At 38.5% G+C, this 14,413-nt stretch overlaps 1 protein-coding gene across 1 annotated transcript in view; it reads left to right on the forward strand.

Moving 5' to 3' along the window:
- The window catches only part of zfhx3b (zinc finger homeobox 3b), a 244,284-nt gene extending 237,510 nt beyond the window's left edge, over window positions 1-6,774 (forward strand). The window contains 1 exon segment of the mRNA XM_058780649.1: window positions 56-6,774. Coding sequence (XP_058636632.1) covers window positions 56-1,767 — 1,712 coding nt within the window. The 3' untranslated portion in view covers window positions 1,768-6,774.
- The last annotated feature ends 7,639 nt before the right edge of the window (window positions 6,775-14,413 follow it).

Consider the following 14,413-nt stretch of genomic DNA (forward strand, 5'->3'; position numbering starts at 1 on the left):
ATGTATATTGCAACAATCTTAATCTTGCTTTGTTTCTCTGTGTCAATTTCCGCAGCTTTAACCCCTCCGAAACCTCCGAACCTTCTGAACATGCCTGGTGCCAGTGTACCCTCACCTAGTCTCCCCACATCTGGTTTACCCAACAAGACCCCTTCCTCCTCTTCATTGGCCTCGCCCAGCCCAGCTCAGGCCAGCACATCTGTCGCCCACTCGAGCCCTACCCCCACATCTACATCAAACTCTTTGATGACCCAGCCAGGCCCTCGTTCTGATGCTCCCAAAGATCGCGATCCTGAGAGGGCCAGGGAGAAAGAGAAATCCAAGGAGAAGGCTGAGAAGCCCCCCACACCATCCTCAGCTGGGGGTACTCCTGCTCCCTCCACTTCTGCTGCCAGTGCCAAGAAAGAAAAACCAGACACTGCTGTTCCGGCCACCTCGATGCCAACACCTGGCATGGAGTATGTGGTCGATACTGCCCAACTTCAAGCTCTACAAGCAGCTTTAGCTTCAGATCCAACAGCTCTGCTAACAAGTCAGTTCCTGCCCTACTTTATGCCTGGCTTCTCTCCATATTATGCCCCTCAGATACCAGGTGCCCTTCAAGGTGGATATCTTCAGCCCATGTATGGCATGGAAAGTCTTTTCCCCTACAACCCAGCTCTATCACAGGCCCTGATGGGGCTGTCACCAGGATCTTTGCTTCAACATTACCAGCAATATCAGCAGAGCCTGCAGGAGGCACTTCAGCAGCAGCAGCGGCAGCTTCAGCAGATCCAGCAACCCAAAGCAAGCCAAACGTCACAAAACTCGGTGGACCGTAAGGACTCTGCCAAAGATCCAGTAAAAACAGAGGTGAAAAAGAGCAATTCCTCAGTCGAAACCTCTTCCACTCACAACAACCTAGCCACTGAGCAGCATGAAGTGGATGGCAAAGGTGCAGACTCCCATCTTAACCAATATATTGTCCCCAAAGTTCAGTATCGGCTGGCGTGCCGCAAGTGTCAAGCTGTCTTCAGCAAGGAGGAAGCGGCTATCAGCCACCTCAAGTCAATTTGTTTTTTTGGTCAGTCTGTGGCAAACCTGCAAGAGATGTTGCTTCGGGTCCCCAACAGTGGGAATGCAGCAGAGGGTGGCCTCTACGACTGCCTCGCCTGTGACACAACACTAGAAGGGGACAAAGCTCTCAGTCAACACCTGGATTCAGCCTTGCACAAACACAGAACAATCAAGAGATCCAGAAATGCCAAAGAGCACGCTACTAATTTATTACCTCACTCTTCAGCCTGCTTCCCCAGTCCTAACACCGCATCTACCTCGCAGTCTGCCACTCACTCAAACAACACCCCATCCCCTCCGCCAACAACGTCAGCCACCACACCGTCCTCATCAGCGTCTGCATCTTCATGCACCTCCTCCTCCTTCACAGCCACTCCACTCAACGCAACAGCTACAGGCAAATCATGGTCCCAGTCCCCTTTCTCCAGAGCTTTAGCTGGGAAGCCCAATCCCCCTTCGTCTGCATTGTCTTCTTTTCCTCCAGTTTCCTCTCCTTCAACGGTTACCTCAAGTTCATTGAGCACCTCAGGGGTCCAGACCTCGATACCAACAGACGTCTTTACCGACGAATCTGATTCTGACAGCAGTCAGAAATCAGCAGACAGGCTGGGCAGGCCAGCAGAGGAGCCACAACAGCCTGGCTGTCTCAAAGACAGCAGTAGTTGTAGTAGTAATCTCGCTAGTGTAGGATCGGACTCCATCAGATTGTAAAAGCTTTCAGTGATGAACAATATTTAAAAAAAAAGAAAAAGAAAAAGGAAAAAAAAACACAAGACAAAAGAAAACAAAAGAAAAAAAAGCAGCAATGTTTAAAATATGTTTAAAGTATACAAACCAATTTCAGAAAAAGATGTGTAAAGACTAACTGCAATTCCAAAGCTTGTAACCAAAAATTTTAATGTTAGTGGATTGTTTTCCCATAACAACATGCTGGTTTTAGTTTATTACAACTCCCAATATATATATATATATATATATATATATATATATATATATATATATATATATATATACTCATGCATAAATGAATAGAGATCACAGCAGTTAACAGTCGGTTATTGCTAGTGGAATGCTGTATTGCAGTGGACTGCCTCAAAGTTGTTTGAATGGCCCCAAAATTCTCTCTACAAAGAACGAGTCAACAAGATGTCCCTTGTTTGCAAAAGTATTTCCGCTTAATAGCACAGTCACATAAAGCCAGTATGTACTGTATGGGAGAATAGTCTTACAGTTTTCTTGCTATCTAAGCATTCAGATACCAATGGCTTGCTAAAGAAAAGAAAAATAATGTAATGTCTATTTTATTCTCAGGTCAACAGCTCACAACCTTTTCTTGTGTTACAAAAAGTCATTATTTTATTCATTTTGTTCCAAACAAATGATAGACATTTCTGTTTTTGTATGACATTTATTGGCAGAAAGTATTCAGAAATGATACTAACTCAACTAAAGTTTCTGGGCATTCAATGAGTAGCTGAATTGCTGGTTTTAAACCTTCTTAATTATAATTATCATTTAATTTTTATTTTTTTGTTTGTTTTTTTTGTTTTTAATGGGAGAGTTACTAATCCCATTTTACCCAGACACGAAAAGCATTGCAGACTTGGTGGGGGAAAAAGATTTTTTTTTTTTTTTAGGAAAAAAACTTTCTGTATTTATGATAGATATATACATTTTTGGTGTTCAGTAGATTGTTGCATTGGAAATGAATTTAAACAGTATGGTAGATTGAAAAATCTTTGTGTACATTTAGCTTTTGTATCGTCCAACTTTAAGGCGCTTCATTTGATGTTGTCTTGGTCATTCCAATAGACTAGATTAAGGAGCAGGAAACGATCTCTACTCTATTTCTGTCCAATTCTGAGCTTCTTGTTTTTGTTCTCCCAGCTGAATCTCTTTGTCACAAGGGGTTTCTCACCTTTGGTTGGTGCAGCATTGACCAAAAGCGAAGAGAAATCTGGGGTGTGTTTGAAAATTGTTCAGTTATATTTGTGTTACCTTAGTGCACTTACCACTGTCTGACTTTCTCTATTTCTTTCCTTCTTTCTAGCTATCTGTCTGTTCCTCCTTTCTTTCCACTTTCTGTACCCCCTGCCTTTGTAGATTTGGAGATAACTGCCTCTCCTTTAGCACTACAAAGCAGATACTTGTTTCCATGTAGTGTGGCTGCAGTCTGCTATAGGCTTTATGTTCATTTCAACTTTTGTGTTGTCATATATGAAAATGAAAAAAGAATAATAATAATAATAATTCTCACGCTTTAAAACAAAAAGAAAATCCAAAGACTTAACACTTTCACCATTGGTGCATAAAGATGAGAAAAGAGGCTTCTTTATACTTGAGAATTTGTTGCTGTTTTTAAGGAAAGAAAACAAAGTTTTAAAATAAAAGAAGTACGCATCAGAGTTGCCGTTTTTGCTTCTTTGCAAGCAGAAAGGTGGCTTTTTTACGTCAAATACTAAGAAAACCAAAAATCAAAAAGGGCCCTTGTCCTTGCATTGTGGAGTAGCACCGTTACAGAGCCATTGCAGTTTGTAAAATAGAGGTTTTGTTGAAGTTTGTCACACATGAAATCCATTTTTTTTTTTTTTTTTTTCTGTAAAAAAATATATAAGGTCTGGTCTTTAAGGACATATGTTTTGCTGCTAATGTAGATTTGGAAAGGAAGAATACCTAGATGCATGCTTCTTTTGCTTTTTGGCTAAGCTTTAAGAAAAAAGAAAAAGAAAAAAGAAACAAACAATAAACCATTTCCCTGCCCCTGCAACATCTTTTTGTTCCCTTCTTGTTGCAAAAACGGAACTTTGAAGACTGTGAATATACGTTCCAAAGGACATTTTAGCTTATTTTTTCATTTTTGAACAGACCAATGTTAAAAGCCAATGATCTCTAATCTTTGTAAAAAAAAAAATAACAGTGCATTCCAAATACTACACCTGAGTTTTAATTTCTTAAGCAAGGACTGCTTCTTTTTATTCAAATTGAGTATAAGTCTATTTTATCCCATTTCTAAGGTGACTGTAAGCTGTTGTGTAACTCTGCCATCATGGATTGCTGAATATCACCTCACTCCGATTATGATGTGTCAAGAGTGAACAGAATCCCTGCAGCCATTAAATGACTTTACTCACTTGAACTAGATCACCAAGTCATAGTGGTTACCAAAAATGTACATACTGCAACCTGTCTGGTATGATCCAACCATCTCCCTGATCCAGTGTCATCATGCTTCTTGATTTAGAACTAGTCTCAGAACGAAAGGCTGTTCGGGCAAAGCCGGCCTCCCCTCCTGGAAAAGCGAGTAGGGAATTCGTTGTCTGCAGGGTGTAAAGCCATTTTCATGCTGGAAATGTCTGTTGCGGGTCTGTAAGGGGCATTTTCATTCCAAAGCATTATACGACCGGGGAAAGCAGGATTTGTTTTAGGTGTCCCTTGTTTTGCGTGACGACAAGGTAGAAGTGTCCAAAGAGGTCCCTCACTCCAAGTCATTGCAATGGAAAATGGTTGCGTTTTAGCGAAATGGCCCCCATCCAATCGTAAATGGAATTGCTCTTTATTTTCTTTTCCAAATCAAGTCATTTTTGAAATGTGTAAAAGATGCTTTAGGGGGGCGCAAACATATTTGGCTTTAGTAACGTATTTCCACACTTGTCCAGGTGTGTAAACAAGCATTACGTCTTGCAGAACAATTTGATTTGGTGTTATTTGGTGTGCATGCTATTGAAATTGGGTTCCTTTGATCTGCAAGCTGATCCACTCCTCTCAATCCATGTTATCTATTATATTGTTCATAATTATTTTTGAGAAGTCTGATATTGTATAGTTTATTTTTGAATGCTTTGCATTGTTTTGGTCTCAGATAATATCTTTATGGTTATTTTCATATAACTGTGTATTTTATTTTCCTTCGTTTTTGTTGTTGTCCATTTATAAATTAATGTTACAATGCCAGCTTTAAATTGAAATCACATCTATTTGTTTTCTATCATTCTCTGGCCACTTTATGGTGTTACAATGTTCCTATATTTGTTTGTCTTGACACAGTTGTGTATCTCTTGCTTCCAAAGTGTTCTCGTTTTTTATAGGCTCTCGTGTGGGGCAGAATCCCTCACAACTGTTTCAGCCAGCATGGACTTTGTATGTGCGAGCGTGAGCGTGTGTGCGTGCGTGTGTGTGTTTCATAAGAGCCAGCATCAGTCTGAGTTTTTATACTTTGTATTCTATTTTCTACTTTCATTTCGCACCAAAACATACTGAACTGCAAAGCTGAATCTTCAGTAAAGGGGTTTGACAAGTCTGATGTTCAACACAATAATCTTGTAATGTGGCGAAAGAGGATACCGAAGCACTGAGCAGTTATTATTTTTGTTAATTATATGAATGTGGCCAAAGCTTCATGCAGTCGAAAACACGAAAAACTTTAGTTGGTGCCCCTGATGAGTGTATATTTATTGTGGTTAATCCAACACGTGGCTGAGATACATCAACTCTCATTGGGATACTTGATTTTTTTCTTTTTTTTTCTTTTTTGGACATTTTGCAAAGAGAGAACGAAAGCGACAGGTTTTGCTGTAGAGGTCATCCTTTTGCCCACTGTGAAAATAAACATGTATACAGATATAGATATATTTAAAGAAGACATCAACACTTTTCTTTGAAATGACAAAGAAGGAAATAAAGAGAAACGAACTCTGGGAAACTTGAGAGATGTCATTGAGATGTCTGAGAAGGCTGTTGTTGACACACCAAAACTGGGCATGGGAGCCAAAGGCAGGGCCGACGCGCCCCGATATCAAGTCATTATTTAACTAACACTATATGCCGACGGGAGTGGACTCTGCAACCAGTGGACATATGTGACACGGAGAGGAATTTATCTCCTTTTTCTCTCTCTGGTTCTGCATCTACTTGGACATTTTCTGCACTTCTGAACGGGATGGACTCAAACACTCGCATACGTTGTCTCCCAGTTCACGGTGTTGCTACCTGTTTCATTTCCTCTTGCCCGCTTCAGTGACTGACACGTGGTTCCACTCTGGCGTGGAGTCAACCGGATCCATCCAACCATATAAAGAGTGACTTTACTGTTCAAGGGGAGGGGATTTTCCTGGGTGTCATTCCTGAGGAAGCAGATAAACACAAAAAAGCGAATCAACCAAAATTAATAACCAAACTAACAAGCAACCAAACGAAAAAAAAACATTTGCTCCAGTTTCAACGATGAACTGCTGCTGGAGCTTCCTGTTCCTTTAGTGGCTCCTGGTGCCACAGCATTTTTGATGCTTTTTGTGTTTCCTTTTTTTTTTCTTTTTTCTCTTTCGTTCTCCTCAAATTATTCCTCCTCCTCCGAGCCTCACAAGCACGGCTCTGTGGCTCCAGGTAGCCCATCCGAGGGTAGAACTTACAGCCTTGCAATGTACAAAAAGAGCAAGTTAAACCAAAAATGTTGTTCTTGATGTCTTTTCTATACTGTAGTCTTGTTAGCTTTTTGTTACTGTAATTATATGATGAAGATTTCCAAACTGTACCAAATTACATGGAGACTAACATACATAAACCACATGGAACTTCAGACTTTTAAAGAGAAACTTTTGTCACAAAAACCTTGTTGTCCTAGTTAAGTTGATTGTAGATGGTAATTGAATATACTCCTTTGAAAATATTTCATCAAGTATGTTTCTTGCTCATTGTGATACATTAAAAAGTATGAGCATAAAAGTTTACCGTGTGATACGTTTTTGGCATGACTGAAGAACACAACACAACAAAGGTCGCTTTTAATTAAAATGCACATTCTTTGGCATTAAAACACACATGGATCCAATAATAAGCAACATAGTTCATCTGATCATTGGCGTGAGCTTGATTCTGAAAACGCAATTAACCCTAATTGCAATTAATCTAATGCAACATGCACATGATTTGACAGCCCCGAACACACATTCCCAGTAGTTCATTGTCTTGTTGGTATGGTATTCTCTGCAAGAGCAGTCACATTGAAATTCCTCTTAGGGAGCATTCATGAACAAGATTAATTAAAATATATTAAGCAAGATATGTAGACACGTAGCTAATTAGAAGTGGCTGTTTATGACAAATTGAACTTAAGACTTACAATCAAATGTAATTCCAAGTGAAGTTTGCTGTTAAAAGCACAGCTCGGAGATTCGTTTTGACTTGTGCAGAGGATCAAATGCAACGTTCCAGGCTAATTCAAAGCCTTGTGCAGAGCAGGATCAGATGAGAGCTCCCTTGCGTACGCCCTTTGTGTGTGTTATCATACATGTATTTGCTGGCTATTACAATATGCCTGTATTTTGTGTGCATGTGTCTTACTTTGTTTCTCTTGATTATTTGATTTACAGTATTTGGAAGAGAAAGAGAAAAGAACTGATTACTAGCAGCAGGGATGTTTCACAATGCTGGTGTTCAGGTCCATTAATGAACTCCTGCTCTGTACCGCTTTCAACTAAGGTTTTTCACAGGATATTTGACAGGATGTTGGAAGAAACACTCACACATCTTGTTGCAATCAGACACAAACAATCTACATTGACATTTCTTCAAATGGCAGGTGCTTTTTATTCAAAGCAAGTTGCAATGCATCACTTTGGTCATTTATTCAGTATACTGTATGTTGCAGCTAAACTTTGAAATTGTGTCTCAGTTACCCAAGTCAATTAAATTTATTACAAACAAGTGGGATGTTAAATGTTCACACAGACAAATGTTAGGTTCCTGACACCTAGACTGTAAATGTGCCAAATGACAAATTTAATAGCAAACGAAAAAGCTTTTTATATTATATACTGAGTATGCTGTTAATAAAATAAAATAAAAATAGACACATCTTTAGATTATGAAGCATACTAAAAGCATACACACGATAATGAAAGCAACCAACATATACACTTTCCTCCTACATTAGTTTTTACTTAAATCATTCTTTTTTTTTTTTTTCTGTGTGGAACATTAATGAAAATGTCTGTTATTTTTACAAAATACACCCCAGTACCAAATGAGTGCATTGTATAGTATTTTAAGACCAATGTTATATCTACCTGCTCTCTAGGAATCAAACTCATGACTTTGTTGTTGTTAGCACCAGCAAAGCTACAGTAAAGCTACTGCTACCTTGATGCTATTGTTCAGAACAAACTAAAATTCAATTTCTTCTCATCTGGTAAACACATGAAAATAACTTGCACTGGACTGATTTGCAACAATCTGTTTTGTATGAATGCTTAATTTAAAAAATTATATTAGCACTGAACTCAGTGGTGTGGCATAGATGCTAAAGATCAGGAGGCTGTCAAACATCAAAAGAATAAAAAGCACCATAAAACCACCATAAACGTATTAAAAGCATGAGACTGTTTTTAAGTCATTTTAAAGTAATTTTTAAGCCATTAGTCACTGATAATATTTACATCTGCAAAAGATTACATCTATAGCCCTCATCTGTGTCGAAATTCAAAAATTGACTTCTTTTATGATGGGGTTTTCGCTCACAATGAACTATTGTTATTAGGCAAGAGCAGGGTAGCATTTCTTCCAAAAATTATGGGTAAATATTAACAGAATTTTCATATTTATGTGAACTATTCCTTTACTTAATGAACTACTTTTATTCAAAGTGTCCACACAGAGTGTGCATCAGTGCAGAGCACTTCGCAGAAACTCATCTTTTGTCCTGTGTTGAAACCAATTTTCCCTCATTATGAAGAGCAGCCAGTGGGTCTGTGCTCAGGAATGTGACACACTCGCACCATATTGGTTTAATTCTAATGCAGGAAAACTCCCTATGAAATGAGATGCTCTTTTGAAAAAACAAAACGGCTTTAATATGGCAGGAGGGGTTGATGGTGGGCCTCTCTTGCAGCTAACCGAAGGCATTGGCTCCACTTTTGAAGTCTTCCTTGATAAAGGACTGTGCTATTGTATCTGCCTGTAGGCCGCAGTTGTGCATTAATATTGCGCCATTTGAAGCACTTTCGGTTTTGTTAGAAGGGTTGTAGCAAGGGGGGATAGAATGACCTTGAGTGCTGCAAATTGTCTGAATTTTTAAAGAATTGTTTAAAGAGGATTTGAACAGAGTCCAAACCTAATGACACGGTTTCAAAGGACTTATGGTTTTAAATTCATATTTCAAACAACCACACTTTCGAGCTATAGTTAAACCCCACTGTCCACTGCGTTACTTAACTGATTGAAGAGATGCAATTTGTCCTTAGCGTAAGAATATGATACTCGACAAAGTGTTGAATGACAAGGCGCACAGTGAGATCAGTGGGCATGGATTTAGACGAGTGTCTGAAAACATGTTTTTCACCATCTAACGGCTCACATTTCCACAGCAGCGGATCAGACCTCCTGTTTCCAATATTTCTCGCCTGTGGGACCAGCTCTCTATTGTTTTAGAGCTTGAATAGCAGAGTAACCATATACTACGCATCTCTGCCCCTAAGTGTAGAGTTCTAAGAGACAGGAAGTTGAAGAGGTACCTCTGCAGTTCCTCTTTGCTCTTCCATACCCCCTACTGTCTAGATTCGAGGAGTTCAAGCAGTGTAAGATATGAGCTATCCTGGTCAGCAAGTGGCTTCAGATCTGCTGGCCATGCTGAGCTAGTTAACACACAACAGAACATCCTTAATGAATTAAAAAACGCCCTAATTGGATCAGTGTGAAAACCCAAGCCGCTTCCTCTCAAACTCTGGACCAGATGGTATGCATACTCAGATGCGATGTTGGCCAAGCACAGGGCCTGAGTTTAGGAGTGTGAAATTGAGTTAGCGCCTAGGTGTAGCGCTGATATCAAGCAAAGGTGCTTCCTCTTTAAGGTTTGTGACCTGTTGGTGTAGAGTTCACCTCACTGATTCAGGGCCCCAGATTTAATTAGCTTCCTAAGGCTAACTTTGAGAGCACAATGTTCCTGAACAAGAATGGTTTGGTATATCAAGATTTGGATAACTTTTGGCCAGCATGGTCTGGAAATGATCTCAGCCAAACTTGGTAAAGGTGGACTTAAAACAGAGGAAATTCAAAATGGTGGAGCAGCAATATTGCAGAAAAATTGGTACAAAAGCAGTCACTGGGGTGCTACCCTTTCAAAAAGTACTAAAATGTGCATTTTTGTTACTAATATATGGTAACACTTTATTTTGATAGTCCACTTTAGACTTTCTACTAACAGTAAGTAACTTTGCAGCTACATGTCAACTAGTAGTCATTAAACTGTCTGCTTAATATCTTCTAACACTTTATTTTGATGGGTCCACAACATACAACATACTGACTATGAAAAACTTTGCAAGTATATGTCAACTTATTCTACTAACCCTAAACCTAACAGTCTACTCTGAGAGTTAGTAGACATGTAGTTGCAAATTAATTAGAATTAGTTGACATGTAGTTTGCAAAGTTACTTACTGTTAGTAGAATGTCTAAAGTAGACTATCAAAATAAAGTGTAACTTAATACATATTTTAAGGTACCAGTATGAGCCCATTAGGGGTAAATAAGGTACAAAGGTATACCTTTTGAAAAGGTACTGCCCCAGTGACAGCTCTTGTACCATTTTTTTTTTTTTTTCTTTTTCTGAGAGTGCATGGTGATTGTTCTCCAAATAATGCAAAGAATCTAAAGACCTTTCAAGTGTCTCAGGAAAATAGGCCAATTTAATCAAAAGCTATAAGCATTTTCTTTGAATACCACTGTGAAAAACAGGGATGAATAGAGCTTTAGTATGCAGTCAACACAAAAATTTGAATGAAAATTTAGAAAATGTCTAAATGAGACTGTTGTACTTGATTATTATTTACCTGAAAAGTATCATAGGGCGAAATGGTGGCTCAATGGTTTCAGTGTGGCTTTATATCAGTTTGAGTTCTGGCTGAGCCAGGAGGCCTTTTCTGTTCTCTCAGTGTTTGTGTGGGTTTCCACACAATGAGCCCTGTGGTCCAGGATGCTTGGATGGGCTTCAGCATCCCAGAGACCCTACGGAGAATAAGCATTTTTGGAGAATGGAAGTATGATTAGCTAATCTAGCAGTTCAATATCCAGTAAAATCTTGAACAAGGGCATTCAAGACTATTTAGTCTCAAAGCTCGAGTTCACATGACAGATGAAGGGTTAAGCGCTGCATGGGATCTCCAAATGCTGAGCAGCTCACATAGTATGGTACACTGTTGCAATGGTGCTATGTGATGTCTCATGCATTGCATGTTCTCTCCTAATTGGTCTGAGGGTTTAGAAAAACCCTCCAAGCTCTGCTTCCATCATTTGCGGAACATCAAGGGTACAAATGTTCGACAAGTTAAGCCAGAGTGACTACAAAAGGCACAAGTGTACAGAAGGCTGTGTGATCACAGTCATTGTCTTAAATGAAAAACATGAATGGTTTACTGGCTGCTGGCACTGAGACGTATGACCACATAGGCAGCAAATGAGGAGCAGAGAGCTGGGAGGGAAGCCATGGCAGCACAGATCTCAGAGTGCCTTTGAAGGCTGCATGACACTGCTCTTCCCTTCCCTATTTCTGCTTAGCCCACATTCTGGGTCTGCTCTAGATAGGCCCAGAACAGCCATTTTAGCAGTGCTTGTTAAGTTGTTTGTTCATATTTGAACAAACACACTACCCAAAGTTGTTGTTGTTTTTAGTGCTATTTTATAGGATACAGGAGGTGTATAAGGTAAATGGAATCAGATCTAGGTCATATTCAAACCAACTTCAAATGGTTTGTAGTTGCCCATGTTGGTTTTGACATGTGCACCGTCTACTGTCCCACAGCTTGTACTCTATGGCTTGTTGAGTTACAATGATCTTCAAAATGAGCTTTTACTTGGCAGATGATGAAATAGGCAATAGCTCCATAGACTTGCTCGGAAAGAGAAGCTCATATCCAGGACTGAAAAAAAAAAAAAATCCTGCTGAAAATAAATTGAACCTTTTACAGAATTATCCACTGTTAAAGGGATAGTTCACCCAAGAATGAAAATTCTGTCATTAATTACTCACCCTCATGTCGTTCCAAACCCGTAAGACCAAATTAAGATATATTTGATCAAATCAGAGAGCTCTTTGACCCTGCATAGACAGCAAGCTAGGCTCAGAAACACAGTAAGGACGCCGTTAAATAATCCATGTGACATCAGTGGTTCAACTGTAATTTTATGAAGCTATGAGAATACTTTTTGTGTCCCTTTAACAAAATATGAAATTGATAGACACAAACCAATATATACATATAGTATGTGTGTACTACTAGATGTACTCAAGTACGTAAGTCAACTCATCAAAATAAGTGCACTTCTTTAAACCGTGACAAAACTTTTAATTTGAAATTATTACAAAGTGTACTTAAAGGGCTAGTCCACCCAAAAATAAAAATTCTGTCATCATCCTCAAATTTTCCAAAACTGTAAGTGTTTTTTCTCTTCTTCAACACCAAAACAGATATTTTGAAAAATGTGCAAAACAGTTTCTGGTCGCTGTTCACCTTTTTTTTTTTTTTTCATTTCTTTTTCATACTATGGAAGTCAATAGGTTACCAGCAACTGTACTGTTCATTTTTGTGTACTATCCCTTTAAGTGTGTTAAATAGTCATGCAAGATTCGAAGTACACTATAAGCGCACATTTAATACAATTAAGCACATTGCTTTTTCACAAGGTTATACATGGATAAATGGATATGAGTCATGGTATATTTATGGGCCAATTGGACCCCTTTTATGCATTCTGCAGATCAAATTCTTAAAAATAGATCTTTTTCTTAATATCTAAAAGCGTTTTGTTTACTATTGGTGTAATTTTCTTCAGAACAGTGTTTTAACAGCAGAGGTTTTCTCTCTGCAAGGTTTTTGCACATGAACCGCTTGCTTGATTGGCCAGGATTGGTCCCTAACAGACTGATCCCTAACAGTCCTGTGAGATAACGAGATCAAATATCAAGCAAGGCATTTTATTTGGTCAAGGCCTTAAAATCAGGCAGGGCTTCTCCTTCATTGCCATGCATCCTGTAATCACTTCCTTCCTCTGTCTTCCCTCTCTCTCTTCCATCTATTCATGTCAGGCATCTTCCCTGCTATCAATGTCAAAGCCAAATTACGCTCGAACTGTGAGGACAGGTCAGACTAATTCAATCTCATCCGTCAGAAGAAATGATGGGTGAAGAGGATCCGAGGAAGAGACGTCCAGAACAGGGGGAAGACTTAAATGGGAATGACGAGTCACTCCTTTGAATTGAGGGAAGCAGCAAGAGCTTTATTTAAACAGGCCCTCCTCACAGGCAGGAATATGAGGCTGTCCCTGACAAGAGCGGGCGAACTGATCAATTGATCGCATACACCTCGACTGGAACATCGCCAACAATTTATTTCTAATTTAATACACAGAGCGTTTTAAAGGAATAGCTCACTCATAAACGAAAACCCCATGCATACTACAAAATAAAAGTGCAATCTGTCTATTGCTTAATGGAATAGTTCACGCAAAAGCGACAAATTCTGCCATCAGACTTTCCCAGTTTTGAGGCCCATTCACACCAAGGACAATATCCATGACAATAACTTTTAAGTTTTAATGATCATTCTAATTAAGAGAATAAGAATAAGAAAGTCCGTACCACTGCTATAATTGTAATTATACGGAGAAACAATATCTGTGAAATCAATTTAAGATTTTTTATTTTAAAAAAATTTCCCCATTTTGTTTTAAAGAATTTGGTTTAGATGCAAATATAGCTAGCATTTTTGATGTGAACAGGCCTTTAATCTCATTAATAAAATTGCTGATGAAAATAGTTTTTTTTGTTTTTGTTTTTTTTTGGCTAGTGATAAAAAATACTTTTTTTTATCAAGGGACAGAAACGTATCACTGAAATAAATAATGCATACATACATACATACATTTTCTTTTGGAATATACCAAAAGTGAATAGGGTAAAAACAAAACAGAACAAATTACACCATACTTTCCCCCAGCTGATTAATCACAGTTTGTTAAGACAATTGTCTTGTATTGCAAGTTATGTTTGATTATGCAAATGAGGCATTATCTAATTATATTTAAAAAAATTAAAAGTTGAACTCTAAACATTACATAAAGCCAGGTTCAAAATTTTTAATTTCATTTTGTTGACATTTTTTTGACAAAGGTTTTTTTCACAGAAGAGGATTTTGGATTTTGCTCTCTCTCTCTCTCTCTCTCTCTCTCTCTAATCATTCCATGAATCAAAAAGTAATGTCAACACAATACTGTCACGTTTTTTAGGAATAAAATAAGTAATAAAATGTGAATCAGGCAAATTACACATTAACAAACCAGTCTGTAAAAACCTTCAGAATATAAATAGGAT

The sequence above is a fragment of the Onychostoma macrolepis genome, chromosome 07 (assembly GCF_012432095.1).
Source record: "Onychostoma macrolepis isolate SWU-2019 chromosome 07, ASM1243209v1, whole genome shotgun sequence".
Lineage (NCBI taxonomy): Eukaryota > Metazoa > Chordata > Actinopteri > Cypriniformes > Cyprinidae > Onychostoma > Onychostoma macrolepis.